Raw genomic sequence first — 20,609 nt, 5'->3', positions numbered from 1 at the left:
TCTTTTCAGATGGCAGCGACTTTGGGATGACTCAGAAGGCACCACGGTGCTGAGAAGTGACAGAGGAGTGCTCAGCACTGCAAAATTTCAATCACAACTTCCAAGGCTCAGGGCATATTGTGGAAGAGGTGGCAGAAAGGATGTAAAAGCCAAAGGAAGGGTAGGACTCCTTACAACGTGCTCCCCCCAGACACAAAATGACCTGGATATCCATGACCTCACAGTGCCTGACACTACCTACACAAGACCATCATGAGAGGAGGAAAAGATCATGACATCAAAATAAAAGAGAGACTGATTGAAATGGGGAGGGGATATGATGGAGAGCGGAGTTTCAAATGGGAAAGTTGGGGGGGGGGGAAGGAGGGCATTACCATGGGATATTGTTTACAATCATGGAAGTTGTCAATTAAAATAAAAAGACTCTATCTTGAAGAAAACAAACCTATAGCTCACACCTTTAATTCCAGCACTCGGGAGGCAGAGGTAGGAGGATCGCCCTGAGTTCGAGGCCACCCTGACACTACATAGTGAATTCCAGGTAAGCCTGGGCTAATGTGAGACCCTACTTCAAAAAAAAAAAAATTTTTAAGAGAAAGATGGATATAGTGTGAACATGGTGCATAAGAGAAGGAGTGAAGGCAGTGTGTGCTCACTTTCTCGTGTGGGCTTGGTTCCACCTGGGGAAGCAAGGGGGGGAGCAGCAAAAGCCTGAGAGGGAATGGGGGGAGGCCAGGGCCCAGAGCCAGCCAGCTGCGACATGGCCCAGGTGCTGTGCCTCGCTCGGGTGCACAGGGCAGGATGCTGTCCACCGCAGGACGCCCTCCCTCTCCCCCCCGAGCCGGGACTCCATGACTTGGATGCTATCCCTACGATGTCAGTTGGCCAGCGGTTCCAGACGGCCCATTCTGAGACCCAGACAGCCTCAGATGAAAGCCAGACGGGAAGGGACTGGACGTGGGCGCCTCGGAGCACGCGTTGGGATGGAGCTGTCAAGGCAGGTGTGCGCGGGTGGGGGATGGGGCAGCACCCTCGGAGGGGCAGAGTTTCCGTTAGACAGGAGGAGGGCTCAGTGGTTTACCACGGTGTCTATAATTAATAACACCATCACAGATTTCAGAATAACAGGGCACGGTGGCACACGCCTGTAATCCCAGCACTGTGGAGGGGTGGGTACAAGATTAGGCATTCAAGGCTACACACAGAGTGACAGGTCAATCTAAGCTACGTGAGATTCTTTCTCAATATCCCCACACCCAGAAACCCTAAACCCAAGTTGTTTTTTTTTTAATTTTTTGTTCATTTTTATTTATTTATTTGAGAGCAATAGACAGAGAGAGAAAGAGGCAGAGAGAAAGAGAGAGACAGAGAGAGAGAGAGAGAAAGAGAGAGAGAGAGGGAGGGAGAGAGGGAGGGAGAGAGAATGGGCATGACCAGCCTCCGCAAACAAACTCCAGATGCGTGCGCCCCCTTGTGCATTTGCCTAACGTGTATCCTGGGGAATCGAGCCTCGAACCCGGCTCCTTAGGCTTCACAGGCAAGCACTTAACCACTAAGCCATCTCTCCAGCCCTTCCCTTTTTTTTTTTTTTTTTTTTTTGGTCAGGACAAGAGATGGAATGAACTCAGGGCCTTGAGCACACCAGGCAAGTTCTCGACCATGAGCAACATCCCAGCCCAAGATGATTTTAAATGCTCTCGTCACATAGAAATGATATTAATGTGTTGGCATGGTGGCACTTAATCCCAGCACTTGGGAGGCAGAGGTAGGAGGATCACTGTGAGTTTAAGGCCAGTCTGAGACTATATAGGGAATTCCAAGTCAGCCTGGGCTAGAGTGAGACCCTACCTAGAAAAACAGACAAACAAAAAATTTAAAAAGGAGAATAAGGGCTGGAGAGATGGCTCAGTGGTGAAGGTACTTGCCTGCAAAGCCTAACACTCCAGGTTCAAATCCCCAGTACCCGCATAAAGCCAGATACACAAAGTGACACATGCATCTGGAGTTTGTTTGTAGTGGCTGGAGGCCCTGGCATGCTCATTCTGTCTGTCTCTCTTCTCTCTCTGCTTGCAAATAAATAAATAAAAACACATTTAAGAATGGAGAATAGCGCCTAGAGAGATGACTTAGCAGTTAAGGCGCTGGCCTGCGAAGCCTAAGGACCCAAGTTCGATTCCCCAGTACCCATGTAAGCTTGTTGGTGCCAGCTTTTATCTGTCTGCTGTGGATGTAGGGAAGGAAGTGAGCCAGCTTCTCCCACCATGACGGAACATTCCCTGGAATCAGCGAGTCTTCCTCCCTGCCTCCAGTTGGGTGTTAGTGCCAGCAACAAAAAGGTAACTGCAACAGATAGCCATCTGCCTATTTGATGTCACTGCCTGGATAATAAAGAGATCTGTCACACCCCTACGTGTCCGAAGCAAATAAACGTCAGCTTCCCTACCCTAGCCTTCCAGAATGTGCCGCTCCCTCCTGTCTTCCCCAGGTCAAGAAACCACCCAGGGGCTGGCGAGATGGCTTAGCGGTTAAGACGCTTGCCTGCAAAGCCTAAGAATTCATGTCCGAATCTCCAGGTCCCATGTAGCTGCATGTATGTTGACGCAAGCAAGCAGTGTCGCACATGCGCACAGGGGGCGCATGTGTCTGGAGTTCATTTGCAGTGGCGGAGGGCCCTGGCGCATGCCCATTCTAGCCCTGGGCTCCTTCCCCAAGTCTCCCATCAAACTCAGAATGCTTTAGTATTGTTCTGTTTTAACAGCCTCACACGTTCAGGCGGGCCTGGAACTCACTGTAGCCTTGAATTTAGGGTGATCTTTTTGCCTCAGCTTCTTGAGTACTGGGATTACAGGCATGTGCCGCCATACTTAGCTTTAGAACAATTTTTTAAAATATATATACTTATTTATTTATGTGTGAGAGAGAGACAGAGAGAGAGAGAAAGAGAAAGGGAGGGAGGGAGAGAGGGAAGAAAAGAGGGAGGGAGAACTGGGCATGGTGGCGCACGCCTTTAATCCCAGCACTTGGGAGGCAGAGGTAGGAGGATCACCATGAGTTCAAGGCCACCCTCAGACTACATAGTGAATTCCAGCTCAGCCTGGACTAGAGTGAGACCCTACCTTGAAAAACAAAGAGAGCTTTGGGGGCAGGAGGGAGACAGAATAAGCATGCTAGGGCCTCCAGCCACTGCAAATGAACTCCAGATGCATGCACCACCTTGTCCATCTGGCTTATGTGTGTACTGGGGAATCAAACCTCGGTCCTTAGGCTTTGCAGGCAAGATCCTTAACCACTAAGCCATCCCTCTAGCCTTAGAATTTGTTGTTGTTTGTTTGTTTGTTTTCAAGGCAGGGTCTCACTCTAGCCCAGGCTGGCCTGAAATTTTGTTTGTTTGTTTTGAGGTAAGGGTCTCACTCTAGCTCAGGCTGACCTGGAATTTACTATGTAGTCTCAGGGTGGCCTTGAACTCACGGTGAGCCTCTTACCTCTGCCTCCCGGATAGCTGGGATTAAAGGCATGCGCCACCATGTCCAGCATTCTTTTTTTTTTAAGTTTTTTTTTTCTTTTTTGAGAGAGAGAGAAAAAGGCAGAGAGAGAGGGAATGGGCTCACCAGGGCCCTTCAGCCACTGAGAACACACTCCAGACGCGTGAGCACCTTGTTTGCACATGCAACCTTCGAACATGAGTTCTTCAACTCAAGGTGATCCTCCCACCTCTGCCTCCCGAGTGCTGGGATTAAAGGCGTGCGCCACCACGCCCGGCTACTGTCTATTTTCTGATCGGGCACGTGGTCGCCAGGGTGGCCACCTCTGCCTTGTTCACAGCTGGCCATGAGTGGGTGTCTGTCATAGAAAAGGGACTCGGCACGCGCCGGCTGAGTGAACTGTTGATTCCCGTGACTCTGCGAGGGGAAGTACAAAGGGGGACAGTGACTGGGGACAGTGGCATATGCCATAATCCTGGCATTCAAGAAGCTGAGGCCACATTTGCACCGACTGGCCCAATGATCACATGCTCATGGGGGAGAAAAACTGCTTCCTGGTTGGACTCAAGGCCCACTCAACCAGAGGGTACAGTCCTGTCTAGTACTGAAAACCCAATCAAAAGAGCCTGTGGCGTGGGCTGGAGAGATGGCTTAGTGGGGAAGGCACTTGCCTGTGAAGACTAAGGACCCAGGTTCAATTCCCCAGAACCCATGTAAGCCAGATGCACATGGTGGTACATGGGTCTGGAGTTTTCAGTGGCTATAGGTCCTGGCATTCTCTCTGTCTCTCTCGCTGTCTGATAAATAAATAAATGTTTTTTAAGCCCTATAGCTGGGCCTGAAGAGATGGCTCAGCAGTTAAGAAGGTCCTTGCTTGTAGGGTGTGACAACCCCAGTTCGATTCCCCAGTGCCCATGTAAGCCAGTTGCACAAGTGGCACATGTGTCTGGAGTTCATTTGCAGTGGTAAGAGGCCCTGGTGTATCCATACTCTCTCTCTCTCTCTTTCTCTACTTGAAAATAAATATATGGTTTTTAAAGCCTATAGTGGGCTGAAGAGTTGGATCACTAGGTAGGGCACTTGTCTGCAAAGCCTAACAAATCCAGGTTCGATTCCCCAGTACCCATGGAAATCCAGATGCACAAAGCGGCCCATGCATCTGGAGTTTGCAGCAGCTAGAGACCCTGGTATGCTCATGAATTCTCCCTCGTTCTCCTTGCAAATATATATATATATATATATATGGGGTGTTTCAAGGTAGGGTCTCACTCTAGTCCAGCTATGTATTCTCAGGGTGGCCTTGAACTCATGGCGATCCTCCTACCTCTGCCTCCCAAGTGCTGGGATTAAAGGCATACACCATCACGCCCGGCTTGCAAATATATTTTTTAAAGTCTATGTACCTAAGTTTTTTTTGTTTGTTTGTTTTTTTACTCAGTAGCAAAGGCCAGTAAGCTAGAAAAGAGATATAAAGGGAAGAGAAAGGAGGGGAGGGGGTACTTAATAGGATGGCATTGTATATATGTAAGTAGAAGAATAGATTAATGGGGGTGAAAAGGCCCAAAGTGAGGTCAGGGTAAGAGATTGATTAGGCCATTGCCAAGGCCCTTGGTTTCTACTAGGAATAGATGGTAAGACCCTATTGCTGAAGACTCCACATACTTGGGCTGCAAGGCCACTGAGAAATCCTGCTGGAACTGAGCTGATAACCTCCTCCATGGAGACCAGCTGACAGAAATCTGGAAGAAGCCATTCTGCATGCAGTTCAATGGGAGAAAGAGAAATCACCAGTGAAGATACTCAACAGTGGACACTGCAAGCCTTATATTTGGCCAACCAGGCCAAATGAGCCAACGGGTGCAATAGTGGCATGTCTGTTATGGTGGAAACCAACTGCCCTCTAATTGGACTAGAGGCCCACTCCATGGGAGGGAATACATGATACTGAAAACCTAAAACAGGGGTAGTCATGAGTCTTGGGGGTGTAACATCTGCTGCTGTCTGGCTACATGTATATACTATGCTTATCAAACTGCACAGTAAGCACTTCTCTTCATGTTTATACCCTTATATTAATGCTACTCTCACTTTTGGTAGAGAATCTTCTCTTTTCAGATGGCAGTGACCTTGGGATGACTCAGAAGGCATCATGGTGCTGGAAAGAAGTGACAGGAGTGCTCAGCACTGCAATATCTCTATTACACCTTCCAAGGGTCAGGATCTATTGCGGAAGAGGTGGTGGAAAGAATGTAAGAGCCAAAGGAAGGGTAGGACTCCTTACAACGTGCTCCCCCAGACTCAAAACGGCCTGGATATCCATAACCTCACAGTGTCTGACACCACCTACATAAGATCACCATAATAGGAGGAAAAGATGATGACATCAAAATAAAAGAGAGACTGATTGAGAGGGGGAAGGGAAGGTGGGGGGAGGGAGGGCATTTCCATGGGTTATTTTTATAATCATGGAAGTTGTTAATAAAAATATATATTATATATAAAATATTATATATATATATATTAGGGCTGGAGAGATAGCTTAGTGGTTAAGCACTTGCCCATGAAGCCTAAGAACCCTGGTTCGAGGCTCGATTCCCCAGGACTCACGTTAGCCAGAAGCACAAGGGGGCACATGCATCTGGACTTCGTTTGCAGTGGCTAGAGGCTCTGGCACACCCATTCTCTCTCTCTCTCTCTCTGCCTCTTTCTCTCTCTGTTGCTTTCAAATAAATAAATGAAAAAATATATATATATATATATTTACTTATTTAAAAAATTTGTAAAGGGCTGGAGAGATGGCTCAGCAATTAAGGCACTTATCTACAAAGCCTAACCAACAGGGTTTGAATCCCCAGGACCCACTTAAAGCCAGATGCACAAAGCAGTGCATGTATCTGGAGCTTGTTTGCAGCAGCTGGAGGTTCTGGGGTGACTATCCTCTCTCTCTCCTTACAAATAAAAATACTTTTTAAAAAAAGTTTCCTTTAATCCCAGCACTTGGGAGGCAGAGGTAAGAGGATCGTCATGAGTTCAAGGCCACCCTGAGACTACATAGTGAATTCCAGGTCAGCCTGGGCTAAAGCAAAACCCTACCTTGAAAAACCAAAACAAACAAACAAACAAAAGTTTTTAGCGCCTATGGCTTGGGAGGTCATAAGCTCTGAGGGTGGGCTAAATAGAAATATTATGCCCACCAAGCTGCCCTCTAAACACTAAGTTTATGATCGTGTATTAATGCTACTCTCATTTTTGGTTAGAGATGCTTCTCTCTTTTTAGATGGCAGTGACCATTGGGGTGACTCAGAACCCACTGATGTGCTGAGAAATGACAGACAGTGGAGTGTTTAGCAGTGAGACATCTCTAGCACATACTCCAAGCCTCAGGGGCCATCGTGGAAGAGATGGTGGAAATAAGGTAAGAGCCAAAGGAAGGGGAGAGTGCTTACAATACGATCTTCCGGACACAACGTGGCTACGGGCTATGGTGTTCATGACCCCACAGTGGCTGACGCTACCTACACCCAGACTTGCATAATAGGAGAGGGGAGAATGATGATATCCAAGGTAGGAGAGAGATTAGATGGGAAAAAAAAGGGGGGGGGATTCAATGGAGAGGCAATTTGGGAGGGGAAAGGAAGGGGGACGGTGGGAGGGCATTATGATCTTAGTATATTGCTTATATTCACGGAGGTAGTTAATAAAAATAAAAATCAGCCAAGCATGATAGTGCATGCCTATAATCCCAGTTCTTGGGAGGCTGAAGTAGGATCACTGTGAGTTCAAGGCCAGCCTGGGTACAGAATGAGTTCCAGGTCAACCTGGGCTAGAGTGAGATCCTTCCTGGAAAACAACAACAAATGGGCTGGAGAGGTGGATCCACGGGTAAGGCGTTTCCCTACAGAGCCTAACGAGCCAGGTTCCATTCCTCAGTGCTCACATAAGGCCAGATGCACAAGGCGGCACATGCTTTGAGAGTTAGTTTGCAGTGGCTGGAGGCCCTGGTATGCCCATTCTCTCTCTTGCCTGCTCTCTCTCTCTTCCCTCCCCACTCTGCTTTCAAATAAATAAAATTTTTAAAAATCTTTTTTTTTTTTTCTTCTTGAGGTAGGATCTCACTCTGGTCCAGGCTTACCTGGAATTAACTCTGTAGTCTCAGGGTGGCCTTGAACTCATGGCAATCCTCCTACCTCTGTAAAAATCTTAAAAAAAAAAAAAAAAAAGCTAGGCATGGTTATGCATGCCTTTAATCCCAGCTATCGGGAGGCAGAGGTAGGAGGATAGCTGTGAGTTCAGGGCCACCCTGAGACTACAGAGTAAATTCCAGGTCAGCCTGAGCTAGAGTGAGACCCTACCTGGAAAAAAAAATATATATATAAAACATTCAAAACAAAAAATAAATATATATATATAACATAAATATAATAATTATATATAAATAAATAAATTTAAAACATTCAAAACAAAAAAGAAACTGTGGCTGGAGGGCTGAGAGTTCAAGACCAGTCCAGGTTAACAGCAAGATTATCTGAAAGTACAGGTGCGGGAACAAGAGTCCAGTGTGGGCTGACCTTTGCACGCCACCACCCAGAGGGATAGCTCTAGCAGATACAGTCCAGGAAGTACCGGCCACTGGGGCGCAGTATTGTAAAACAGACAATCAGTCAACAGATGAAAACTGCGTACAAAGTGTGTGTTAAATCCCATGCTGCCTTGTGTCAAAACTCCAGGAGACTCGACCGGGTCAGGACACTGACTCCACACCTACGCTGACCCCACATCGGCACGTCTGGCACCACGGTCCCTTAAAGTAACAGGACCCAGCCCTTCCAACTGGCGACTAGTTCCATGCTCAGGTCTTGAGGGCCAGAGGGCGTTGACTCTCGCTTCGCAGGGGCTTGAGTACCAACCCGGGGCTGGCCAGGGATTACATTTCACATCCTGAGCAGGGCAGCTGCAAGAGGGGTCGAGAGTTTGGCAAGGCTGCAAAGAGACAGAGGTCTGGGCCTCATAGTTTTTTTTTTTGGTGGGGGAGTTTGTCAAGGAAGAGTCTCACTCTAGCCCACACTGACCTGGGATTCATTATGTAGTCTCAGGCTGGCCTTGAACTCACAGTGATCCTCCTACCCCTGCCTCTCAAGTGCTGGGATTAAAGGAGTGCATCACCATGCCTGGCTTGGACCTCATAATTTATGGCAAGCCTTCCCAGTGATCTGAGACAAATACCCATGTTCCTCCTTTTGGTTCAAAGAGATTAGCTTTAGCATGTGGGATGCCCCTCCGCGTATCCTGCACTACCTCCACCCCAGCTCCGAGGTCCTGCCCACATTCTCAATTGGTGCGTCTTTAAAAAAAAAAATATTTTAGTGCCGGTCATGGTGGCGCACGCCTTTAATCCCAGCACTCGGGAGGCAGAGGTAGGAGGATCGCTGTGAGTTTGAGGCCTCTCTGAGAATTATTAATGAATTCCAAGTCTGCCTGGGCTAGAGTGAGATCCTAGCTCAAAAATATATATATATAGGGCTGGAGAGATGGCTTAGCGGTTACACGCTTGCCTGTGAAGCCTACGGACCCCGGTTCAAGGCTCTGTTCCCTCAAATAAATAAATAAAATTTTTTTAAAAAAGATATTAAAAAATATATATATATGTAAAATTTATTTTATTTATTTATTTATTTGAGAGCGACAGACACAGAGAGAAAGACAGATAGAGGAAGAGAGAGAGAATGGGTGCGCCAGGGCTTCCAGCCTCTGCAAACGAACTCCAGACGCGTGCGCCCCCTTGTGGTGCATCTGGCTAACGTGGGACCTGGAGAACCGAGCCTCGAACCAGGGTCGGTAGGCTTCACAGGCAAGCGCGTAACCGCTAAGCCATCTTTCCAGCCTTATGTAAAATTTATTGAGGAGGGGAGAATGGGCACACCAGGGTCTCCAGCCATTGCCAACAAATTCAGATGCATGGCCATCTTGCACATCTGGCTTACACGGTTCCTGGGGAATTGAACCTGGGTCCTTTGGCTTTGCAGGCAAGTGCCTTAACCGCTAAGCCATTGTTCCAGCTCAGTGCTTATTTTTTTCCACTTCCCAGAAGGCCTTTCTCTTCCTCCTTCGCCTGGTAGACTACTATTCATGCCCTAAGTTCAGGTACCGCGGCCTTCTGAAAGCCTTCCCGACTCCCTAAGGCACTTGGCATGTAACTTGTCCCTGGTTCCCACGACATCCAGTGGGAAACCATTTATTCATTAAGCCTTCTCAGAGTGAAAGATTTTGTTAAGCTTCATTTCCCACGGTCCTATTAGGAAAATGGGGATTCTAGTCCCACTTGCCAAATACAAAGTGATGTTTTCACAGTTAATGTTAAGTTTTCAATCAATGCCGGCTGCTACCCCAGACATAGTGAAAAACTCCCCTGAAGAGATGCCTTCCTTTTTCTTGATTGAAAAACTGCAACAAAACGTTCCTCATTGATTTCCTAAACGTCTTTATAGCCGAGGCAGCAGAAGGAATCATACCAAGCATTGGCAAAGCAAATTATCCAACTGTATTATAATCATGCCTTCATATGTACAGCGTGGAAATCACCAGGAAGCCTCCTGCAAAACTGTCTCAGGAGCAAAGGATTTTCCCATTGTATTTTTGTATCTTAAAGTGATAGGGTTATGAGTTATGGTTTTCTTTCCTTCTGTGCTGCAGTGTCAGAGTTGAAACTTAGGGCATCTTAGAGGCGAGGCCAGGACTTGGCCGCTGAGCCACGCCCCCAGCCCCTCACTGTGGATCTAGACAAGTGCTCTACCTCTGAGCCTCGCCCCCAGCCCCTCACTGTGGATCTAGACAAGTGCTCTACCTCTGAGCCACGCCCCCAGCCCCTCACTGTGGATCTAGACAAGTGCTCTACCTCTGAGCCACGCCCCCAGCCCCTCACTGTGGATCTAGACAAGTGCTCTACCTCTGAGCCACGCCCCCAGCCCCTCACTGTGGACTCCTGACAAGTGCTCTACCTCTGAGCCACGCCCCCAGCCCCTCACTGTGGATCCTGGATAAGTGCTCTACCTCTGAGCCACGCCCCCAGACCCTCACTGTGGACTCCTGAGAAGTGCTCTACCTCTGAGCCACGCCCCCAGCCCCTCACTGTGGATCCTGGATAAGTGCTCTACCTCTGAGCCACGCCCCCAGCCCCTCCCTGTGGATCCTGGACAAGTGCTCTACCTCTGAGCCACGCCCCCAGCCTCTCACTGTGGATCTAGACAAGTGCTCTACCTCTGAGCCATGCTCCCAGCCCCTCACTGTGGATCCTAGACAAGTGCTCTACCTCTGAGCCACGCCCCCAGCCCCTCACTGTGGACCCTAGACAAGTGCTCTACCTCTGAGCCACGCCCCCAGCCCCTCACTGTGGATCTAGACAAGTGCTCTACCTCTGAGCCACGCCCCCAGCCCCTCACTGTGGGTTCTAGACAAGTGCTCTACCTCTGAGCCACGCCCCCAGCCCCTCACTGTGGATCTAGACAAGTGCTCTACCTCTGAGCCAGCCCCTCACTGTGGATCTAGACAAGTGCTCTACCTCTGAGCCACGCCCCCAGCCCCTCACTGTGGATCCTAGACAAGTGCTCTACCTCTGAGCCACGCCCAGCCCCTCACTGTGGATCTAGACAAGTGCTCTACCTCTGAGCCACGCCCCCAGCCCCTCACTGTGGATCTAGACAAGTGCTCTACCTCTGAGCCACGCCCCCAGCCCCTCACTGTGGATCTAGACAAGTGCTCTACCTCTGAGCCATGCCCCCAGCCCCTCACTGTGGATCTAGACACGTGCTCTACCTCTGAGCCACGTCCCCAGCCCCTCACTATGGACTCTAGACAAGTGCTCTACCTCTGAGCCACGCCCCCAGCCCCTCACTGTGGATCTAGACAAGTGCTCTACCTCTGAGCCATGCCCCCAGCCCCTCACTGTGGATCTAGACAAGTGCTCTACCTCTGAGCCACGCCCCCAGCCCCTCACTGTGGGTTCTAGACAAGTGCTCTACCTCTGAGCCACGCCCCCAGCCCCTCACTGTGGGTTCTAGACAAGTGCTCTACCTCTGAGCCACGCCCCCAGCCTCTCACTGTGGATCTAGACAAGTGCTCTACCTCTGAGCCACGCCCCCAGCCCCTCACTGTGGACTCTAGACAAGTGCTCTACCTCTGAGCCACGCCCCCAGCCCCTCACTGTGGATCTAGACAAGTGCTCTACCTCTGAGCCACGCCCCCAGCCCCTCACTGTGGATCTAGACAAGTGCTCTACCTCTGAGCCACGTCCCCAGCCCCTCACTATGGACTCTAGACAAGTGCTCTACCTCTGAGCCACGCCCCCAGCCCCTCACTGTGGATCTAGACAAGTGCTCTACCTCTGAGCCATGCCCCCAGCCCCTCACTGTGGATCTAGACAAGTGCTCTACCTCTGAGCCACGCCCCCAGCCCCTCACTGTGGGTTCTAGACAAGTGCTCTACCTCTGAGCCACGCCCCCAGCCCCTCACTGTGGGTTCTAGACAAGTGCTCTACCTCTGAGCCACGCCCCCAGCCTCTCACTGTGGATCTAGACAAGTGCTCTACCTCTGAGCCACGCCCCCAGCTCCTCACTGTGGGTTCTAGACAAGTGCTCTACCTCTGAGCCACGCCCCCAGCCCCTCACTGTGGGTTCTAGACAAGTGCTCTACCTCTGAGCCACGCCCCCAGCCCCTCACTGTGGACTCTAGACAAGTGCTCTACCTCTGAGCCACGCCCCCAGCCCCTCACTGTGGATCTAGACAAGTGCTCTACCTCTGAGCCACGCCCCCAGCCCCTCACTGTGGATCTAGACAAGTGCTCTACCTCTGAGCCACACCCCCAGCCCCTCACTGTGGATCTAGACAAGTGCTCTACCTCTGAGCCACGCCCCCAGCCCCTCACTGTGGATCTAGACAAGTGCTCTACCTCTGAGCCACGCCCCCAGCCCCTCACTGTGGATCTAGACAAGTGCTCTACCTCTGAGCCACGCCCCCAGCCCCTCACTGGGGATCTAGACAAGTGCTCTACCTCTGAGCCACGCCCCCAGCCCCACACTGTGGACTCTAGACAAATGCTCTACCTCTGAGCCACGCCCCCAGCCCCTCACTGTGGATCTAGACAAGTGCTCTACCTCTGAGCCACGCCCCCAGCCCCTCACTGTGGATTCTAGACAAGTGCTCTACCTCTGAGCCACGCCCCCAGCCCCTCACTGTGGATCTAGACAAGTGCTCTACCTCTGAGCCACGCCCCCAGCCCCTCACTGGGGATCTAGACAAGCCTCTACTGCTCTGCTACAAGAGCCCCAGGAGCGCTTTTGACTGGAGTACTTGGTGTTTTCTGGGTGAATCACATCTTCATGGATTCCCCGCAATGCAGGGATCCCCTGGTAGGCAATCCTGACTCCCCCACACTGAAGTCCCTAGTTTCCATCAGGCCCCAAGACCAACGAGACCTGGGGACATTTGTGAGGTGACCACACGAACAGAGCTCAGTGGACACTGGCAGGCGAGGAAGGGAAGGAAGGGAGCGTGTAGGGAAGAACTCAGGCCCCGAAGCCTGGCACGAGGGCGGCAGCTGTGCGCGTCGGGGCAGGAGGAGCAGCAGCTCTGGGGCGCACGTGGCGGTCAGAGGGCGGGAGGCAGATGAGGGCGCGGAGGAGGAAGTGGGCCCTTGAGGAAGAATCATCAGGGGCGAGTGTAGCAGCCTCGCGAAGGAAGACAGAGAAATGTGGACTCGGTGAGACAGCAGGTGGCGGGGTGGGCGGTGTGCTGCGGGGGGCTCAAGGGAATCCAGGGCTGGTCCTGGGGTGCACAGACAAGAAGTGGCGGCTGCTTGCGGGTGACACACTGGCCTTGTCCGCACCAGACTGCCCTGCCCCCCCTCCTTTGCCTACCCCGGATTCACTTCAAGCGATATTTCCTCAGACACAACTGGACACGTCCACATGGAGCTCCAAGAGGGACGGAGTCGAGTTTAACAGAGAAAGAATACTTGTCCAGGTAAAGAGGAGAGAGAGAGAGAGCAGCTTCAGGAAGAAAGGAGAACAGGGCTGGAGAGATGGCTGAGTGGTTAAGGCACTTGCATGTGGAGCCTAAGGACCCAGGTTCGATACGCCAGTGCCCATGTGAGCCAGATGCACAAGGTGGCGCGTGCGTCTAGAGTTCTCGTCTGCAGAGGCTAGAGGCTCTGGTGCACCCATTTTCACTCTCTCATAGATAAATACTTTTTTTAAAGTTTTTTTTTGGTGGGGGGGTTGAGGTAGGGTCTCACTCTCACTCAGGCTGATCTGAATTCACTATGTAGTCTCAGGGTGGCTGCAAACTCACAGTGATCCTCCTACCTCTGCCTCCCGAGTGCTGAGATTAAAGACTTGTGCCACGCCCAATCTAAGTTGGTTTTTTTTTTTTTCCTCTTTTCTTTTCAAAAGAACAGAAGGGCTGGAGGAATGGCTTAGTGGTTAAGGCATTTGCCTGCAAAGCCCAAGGCCCCAAGTTTCATACCCCAGGACCCAGATAAAGCCAGATGCACAAGGTGGCGCACGCATCTGGAGTTTGCAGTGGCTGGAGGCCCTGGCGTGCCCAGTCTCCTCTATCTCTCTCTCTCAAATAAATAAGTAAAAATTGTTTGTTTGTTTGTTTTTTAAAGAACAGAAGTAAGGCCTATGGCTTCAGCTTGGAGCCCCAAGACGCTAGCGTTACTTGGTAAAGGGCTACACGCGCCGCCAGGCAGATGGAACACCTGCCGCCGGTGGCCCCGTGGGAGGGCCTGGAAACCATGTCCCCGTGAAGGACAGCCCCAGGCAGCAGCCACAGGCCATGCGATGAGGGCCCCAGGCTCCTGGGCTGGCACTGCTGCTCCTGCTCAGTGTGACCTGGGGCACGTCCCTTTGCCACTGGGACTCCACATCAGTCTGCCTTTGCCCAGGGGAGGGTTCCCGTGTTCAGGCGTCATTGCTGGCAGTGCCCGGTACAAACACAACACCCAGGGAAGCCGTCGCGGAGCTGACTGTGTACGGAAGCAAGCCTGGCAGCAGAATGTCCTGCATCGGACTTGGCGCAGTGTCCAGGAAGGTCCCAAGCGGGCGCATCCGTAAGGACACGGGTTTGTCTGAAAGGGGGCACTCAAGAGAACAGCCAGCCTGGCGTGTTGGCGCACGCCTTTAATCCCAGCATTCTGGGAGGCAGAGGTAGGAAGATCGCCATGAGTTCGGGGCCAGCCTGGGACCACAGAGTGAATTCCAGGTCTGCCTGGGCCAGAGCGAGACCCTACCTTGGGAAAAAAAAAAGAGAGAGAGAGAGTTGGAAATGGAGACAGACAGAAGGCCAAGGAGAGGAGAGAGGAAAGGTCAAGTAAGTTGTCTCTACCCATGGTGGAGTACCAGTGGGTATCAAGACCAGCAGGAGCTCGACCAAGTGAGAAACTGTCCTCCACAGCTGAGAGAGAGAGAGAGAGAAAGACAGACAGAGAGAGAGAGAGAGAGAGAGAGAGGGAGGGAGGGAGCAAGTGCACAAGAACCCTTGCTGACACCCTGCCGTTGCACATGTGGCCTGGGACCGTACGTTTCTGGGACTTTTCGTTTAATTATTATTTTCCCCCTTTTGTTTGAGGTAGGATCTTGCTATGTACCTCTGACTGGCCTCAAACTCTGCGTCTAGCCCATGCTAACCTGAAACTCATGTGCTCCTCCTTCCTCTGCTTCTGGAATGCTGGGATGGACAGACATACAGAACCAGAGTCAGCTTTGCTTCTGTTATCTTATTTTGGCTTTTTTTTTTAGAGGTCAGGTCTCCCTCTAGCTCAGGCTGACCTGGAATTCACTATGGAGTCTCAGGGTGGCCTCGAACTCACAGTGATCCTCCTACCTCTGCCTCCCGAGTGCTGGGATTAAAGGCGAGCGCCACCACGCCCAGCATCTTTCCTTCTTTTAATATTTTATTTATTTATTTGAGGGAGAGAGAGAATGGGTGTGACATAGCCTTCAGCCGCTGCAAACGGACTCCAGACACGTGCGCCCCCTTGTGCATCTGCCTTTTTACCTAGGTACTGGTACCTAGGGAATCGAACCTGGGTCCTTAGGCTTCACAGGCAAGCGCCTAAACTGCAATCCATTTCCCCAGCCCAGCCCTCTTTTCTTTCAAAGCAAAGAATCCTACTGGATGTATCAGGACGTGTGTGTGCGTGCATGCGTGCATGCGTGTGGGAGGGGGCACTGATTCTGACTCTCAGCCTTCTCTTTTGTGTTCACACGTGCACCGTCCACTGGGGAGGGCTCCTGGCCTCCTTGCGTATCAGAGTTGAAGATAGCCCTATTTTTCTGAGCCCTAGAGAGACGCACAGAGAGTGTTGCCAAGAATGCCAGGTGTAGGGCTAGTACATGAGCTACGCCTTGTGAGCCTTGCATTAGCTTTTTGGTGTTTTTTAGGTTTCTTTCATTTGTGGTATTTTGGGGTAGGGTCTGGCTGAAGCCCATGATGACCTGGAATTCACGATGTAGTCTCAGGCTGGCCTCGAACTCATGGCGATCCTCCTACACCTCTGCCTCCCGAGTGCTGGGATTAAATGAGTGTGCCACCATGCTCAGCTTTTTATATTATTATTATTATTATTATTATTATTATTATTATTATTATTTTGGTTTTTCAAGTCAGGGTTTCACTCTAGCTCAGGCTGACCTGGAATTCACTATGTTGTCTCAGGGTGGCCTCGAACTCATGGCGATCCTCCTACCTCTGCCTCCCGAGTGCTGGATTAAAGGCGTGCCGCTCCACGCCTGGCATGAGCCTTGCTTTATACCCATCTCTAGGATGGGATGGCACAAAGTCAAAAGGGTCCACGTGCATTATTGTCAGCACCCTTCTGCTGGGCACCCTTCGCTGCTTTATGTTGGTTTTTTTGTTGTTGTTGTTTTGTTTTTTTGTTTTTTCCCCCACAGAGGGTGGGTCATCCTTACCTGTGCTGTGAGCTGGATGGGTTGGGACAGGGTGAGCTGTGGGGTCCCTGGGGGCTGGCTGGCAGGCTGTGGTGGAGGCAGGTCACCTCCCCCAGAGGAGGCTGGGGGCTGCGAGGCGGAGGAGGAGGAGGCGGAGGAGGAGGAAGAGGAGGAGGAGGAGGAGGAGGCGGCGGCCGCGGCGGCGACGGCTGCGCTGGACTGCTGCACGGCTGCGGCCAGCAGCTGGGCCTGGGCTTGCTGGAGGAACAGCTGCTGCTGAGCGGGCATCAGAGCTGTGAGCTGCGAGGCGGGCCACGCGGCCGGGAGCACAGAAGGTAGATTAGGGGTTAGCGCCTGAGCCAAGCTGGTTAGCAAGCCAGTGTTCCCAAAAGACAGGTGTCGGGGGGGGGGAGGCAAGAGGCAGGCGTGAGAGGGTGGCCAGTGGCCTCGGTGGGGGTCACATCGTCCCACAATGGATGGGAGGCAGCAGTTCGAATCCCCAGTCCGGTTGTACTCCGAGTACTTACCCCGGCGAGCTGGCTGCCCGTCAGCATGAGCTGGGCCTGGGGCAGATGAGTCTGAGCCGGCGGGGGGGCCGGGGGAGCTGCCGGTGCCGTGTCACCACTGGGGTCTTCGGCCTTGATCTGGGGAGGAGAGAGGCAGGGTCCGGGACCCCAGAATGTTAAGTGGAGGCCAGAGAGAATGCCCACCTGTGAACCAAAGAGAGGGCACACGTGTGGCATGGCTGCCTTGAGCTGGCTCAAGAGGAGCGGGCAAGAGCAGGGGCCAGGCCATGGCTTGGGGGCTCTGGCCTCTTCTCCGGCCTCAGGGACCGGTGGTCAGTCGGGGCTGGCACACCATCGTCAGCCAGACTCCCTGCGGGACAAGCTACCGGGGAAGGGCATCTCTCTCCTCCTGGGAAGTTAGCTTCCTCACCTGTAAGGTGAGAGGCAGGTGCCACTAGGAGCCTGGGAGGGCAGAAGAGGGGGTTCTGAGACCCACCTGTACCCCTCGTTTGCACCAACTAACAGCTGCCTATAGCTCGTACTTGTGATGTAAGACTTTGCTGAATAGAAGGACCTTGGCAGGGGTGCCAGGAAGATTGTTCAATGGGTAAAGTACATGCTTGCAAGCATGGAGACCTGAGTTCAATTCCCCTGTTAAAAAAAAAAAAAAAATTAACAAAAATATTTAAAAAAAAAAAAAAAAACACCCCCAGGAAGGTCTGGAGAGATGGCTTAGCTATTAAGGCCTTGACTACAAAACCAAAGGACCCAGGTTTGATTCCCCAGGATCCATGTAAGCCAGATGCACAAGGTGGTGCATGCATCTGGAGTTCATTTGCAGTGGCTGGAGACCCTGGTGTACCCATTCTCTCTCTCTCTCTTTCTCTCTCCCAAATAAATAAAAACATTAAAAAAAAAAAAAAAAGAAAAGAAAAAGCCAGTAATGGTGTCTCAGCATTGGGGAAGCAGAGACGGGCAGACCCTGGGAGCTGTCGGGCTCACTGAGCCACTGCAGCCTAATTGCTGATCTACAGGCCAATGAGAGAGCCTATCTCAAGGAAAGGTGGCGGCGCACGCCTCTAATCTCTGCGCTCAAGAGGCAGAGGTGGGACGACTGCTGTGAGTTCAAGACCAGCCTGGGACTATGGCGTGAGTTTCAAGTCAGCCTGGGTTACAGTGAGACTCTGCCTCAGGAAAAAAATAAATAAATTAAAAGTTTAATCACACCTGAGTAACACCCACGGCTGTCCTTTGGTTTCCACATGCCTGTCACACACATGCAGAGATACCTACACACATGTACATGCATGCCTGAATGTGTATTCATGAGCACAAATGCGCACACGCACACATGTACACACACACACACACACACACACGAGTCCTAGGATATTAAAAACAAAATCGCCACCTAGAACCAGACATGGTTGTTCACACCTGTAATCCTACCACTCAGGAGGCTAAGACAGGGGAACTGTGACTTCAAGGCTAGCCTGGGCTACACAGAACTTATCTCAAAGAAATGGTGAGTTGGGGACTTCTGGCCAAGATGGCGACCACCTAGCTGAGCTGCAAATCCCAGGGAAAGAAAGATGCAGATCCTAAGGAGAGAGCCACCCCATCATACCTCAAAAGGGCCCCGGCTGAAACTAAGGAAAACTGGTGAAACAAGCAAGGGTGCTGTTTTCCTGATGAACTGGATACCAGCACAAGGGGGAAGGAGACCAACACAGAGAAAAATCAACTCCTGCCAAACCAGAGAGCCAGAGCCTCAGAGGCCCCCAACACCTCAGCACTGAAGCAGACCAAAAATGAGCCCAACATGGCTCAGGGAAATTTTGCAGAAGAGGGGGCTGAAAGAATGTCAGAGCCACATGTTGGGTCATGATATGCAGAGACATTTATCATACCAATAACTGTGGGCTAGCCCCACAATGCTTGACCCATATACCTCAACAAGGAGGGGCCAATGGGGAGGGGGTAGGCCACGGATGAGCCCAATAATGGTACCAAACTGCCTGTATTTGCTGAATAGAAAACTAATAAAAAAAAATAGTAAGTTGGAATAAAACTCGGTAGCAGAGGCCAGTAAGCTAGGAAGGGGCTATAAGGGAAGGAGGAGAGGGGAGGACTTAAGGGGATTGCATTGTATATATGTAAGTAGAAGAATAGATTACAAGGAGGAGAAAGGCCTAAGCGAGGTCAGTGGAAGAAATTGAGTGAAGGAAGGGTGGGAGGGGTAATCAAAATCTAAGAGGGTATGAATAAGCCATATGGTAACCTACTTTTTTGGACAATGAAACACTCAGGAGCCATAGATTGTTACTAGAAATTTTTCAGTGCCAGGGATGGGATACCTTACAGCGAGTTGTTGGCCAGGGAAGTCCCCGATGCCCCCAAAACATTACAAGCCATTGCTGGGGCCCTTGATTTCCCACCAGGAATAGATGGTAAGACCCTATTGCTGAAGACCACATACTTGGGCTGCAAGGTCGCTGAGAAACCCTGTTGGAGCTGAGCTGAAAACCTCCTCCATGTAGACCAGCCGACAGAAAGCTGGAAGAAGCCATGTTGCATGAAGCTCCATGGGAGAGAGAAATCATCAGTGGAGATAATCAACAGTGGACACTGCAAGCCTTAAATTGGGCCAGCCAGGCCAAATGAGTCAACGGGTGCAATAGTGGCACGTCTGTTATAAGGGAAACCAACCGCCCTCTAATTGGACTAGAGGCCTGCTCCATGGGAGGGAATACGTGCCTGATACTGAAAACCTATGATGGGGGATTCATGAGCCCTAGGTGTGTGTGATGCCTGCCTAAATGCATATATTATACTCACCAAACTGCCCAGTAGGCACTTTTCAAAATGTTCATATATTACTGCTACTCTTACTTTTGGTTAGAGAAGCGTCTCTTCAAATGGCAGTGACCTTGGGATGACTCAGAAGGCACCATGGTGCGGAGAAGTGACAGAGGAGTGCTCGGCCCTGAAATATCTCTATCATACTTCCAAGGCTTGGGGTCCATTGTGGAAGAGGTGGTGGAAAGAACGTAAGAGCCAAAGGAAGGGTAGGACTCCTTACAACGTGCTCCCCCAGACACAAAATGGCCTGGATCTCCATGACCTCACAGTGCCTGACACTACCTACACAAGACCATCATAATAGGAGGAAAAGATGATGACATCAAAATAAAAGAGACTGATTGACAGGGGGAGGGGATATGATGGAGAATAGAGGTATGAAGGGGAAAATGAGAGGGAGAGGGAATTATCATGGTTTGTTATCTATAATTACAGAAGTTGTCAATAATAAAAAAAAATTCAAAAAAAAAAATAGCCAGTAGGTCTGGAGAGATGGTTTACTAGTTAAGGCATTTGCCTGCAAAGCCTAAGGATCCAGGCTTGATTCTCTAGGTCTCATGTAAGCCAGATGCACAAGGTGGTGCATGCATCTAGAGTTCATTTACAGTGGCTAGTGGCCTTGGCACACCCATTGTCTCTCCCTCTCTTTCTGTCTCTAATAAATAAATAAATAAATATAAATATTTAAAAAATAGCCAGGAGCTGGGCATGGTGGCACACGCCTTTAATCCCAGCCCTCGGGAGGCAGAGGTAGGAGGATCGCTGTGAGTTCGAGGCCACCCTGAGACTCCATAGTGAATTCCAGGTCAGCCTGG

The 20,609-nt window shown here is 50.9% G+C and overlaps 1 protein-coding gene across 2 annotated transcripts in view; it reads right to left on the bottom strand.

The window, feature by feature from the left end:
- Positions 1–20,609, bottom strand: part of Pou2f2 (POU class 2 homeobox 2) — a 106,929-nt gene that overhangs the window by 33,182 nt on the left and 53,138 nt on the right. The window contains exons 5-6 of one of the 2 annotated variants that reach the window (XM_045134477.1): positions 16,954–17,136; positions 16,448–16,726 (exon numbers count right to left, since the gene is read on the bottom strand). In XM_045134477.1, coding sequence (XP_044990412.1) covers positions 16,448–16,726; positions 16,954–17,136 — 462 coding nt within the window. The remainder of the gene's footprint in view (positions 1–16,447; positions 16,727–16,953; positions 17,137–20,609) is intronic. The other variant, XM_045134478.1, reaches the window with a different exon arrangement.

Source organism: Jaculus jaculus, chromosome 14, assembly GCF_020740685.1.
Source record: "Jaculus jaculus isolate mJacJac1 chromosome 14, mJacJac1.mat.Y.cur, whole genome shotgun sequence".
NCBI classification, from domain to species: domain Eukaryota; kingdom Metazoa; phylum Chordata; class Mammalia; order Rodentia; family Dipodidae; genus Jaculus; species Jaculus jaculus.
Note: the sequence above shows the minus strand (reverse complement) of the source record. Positions and strands in the feature narration are given on the sequence as shown.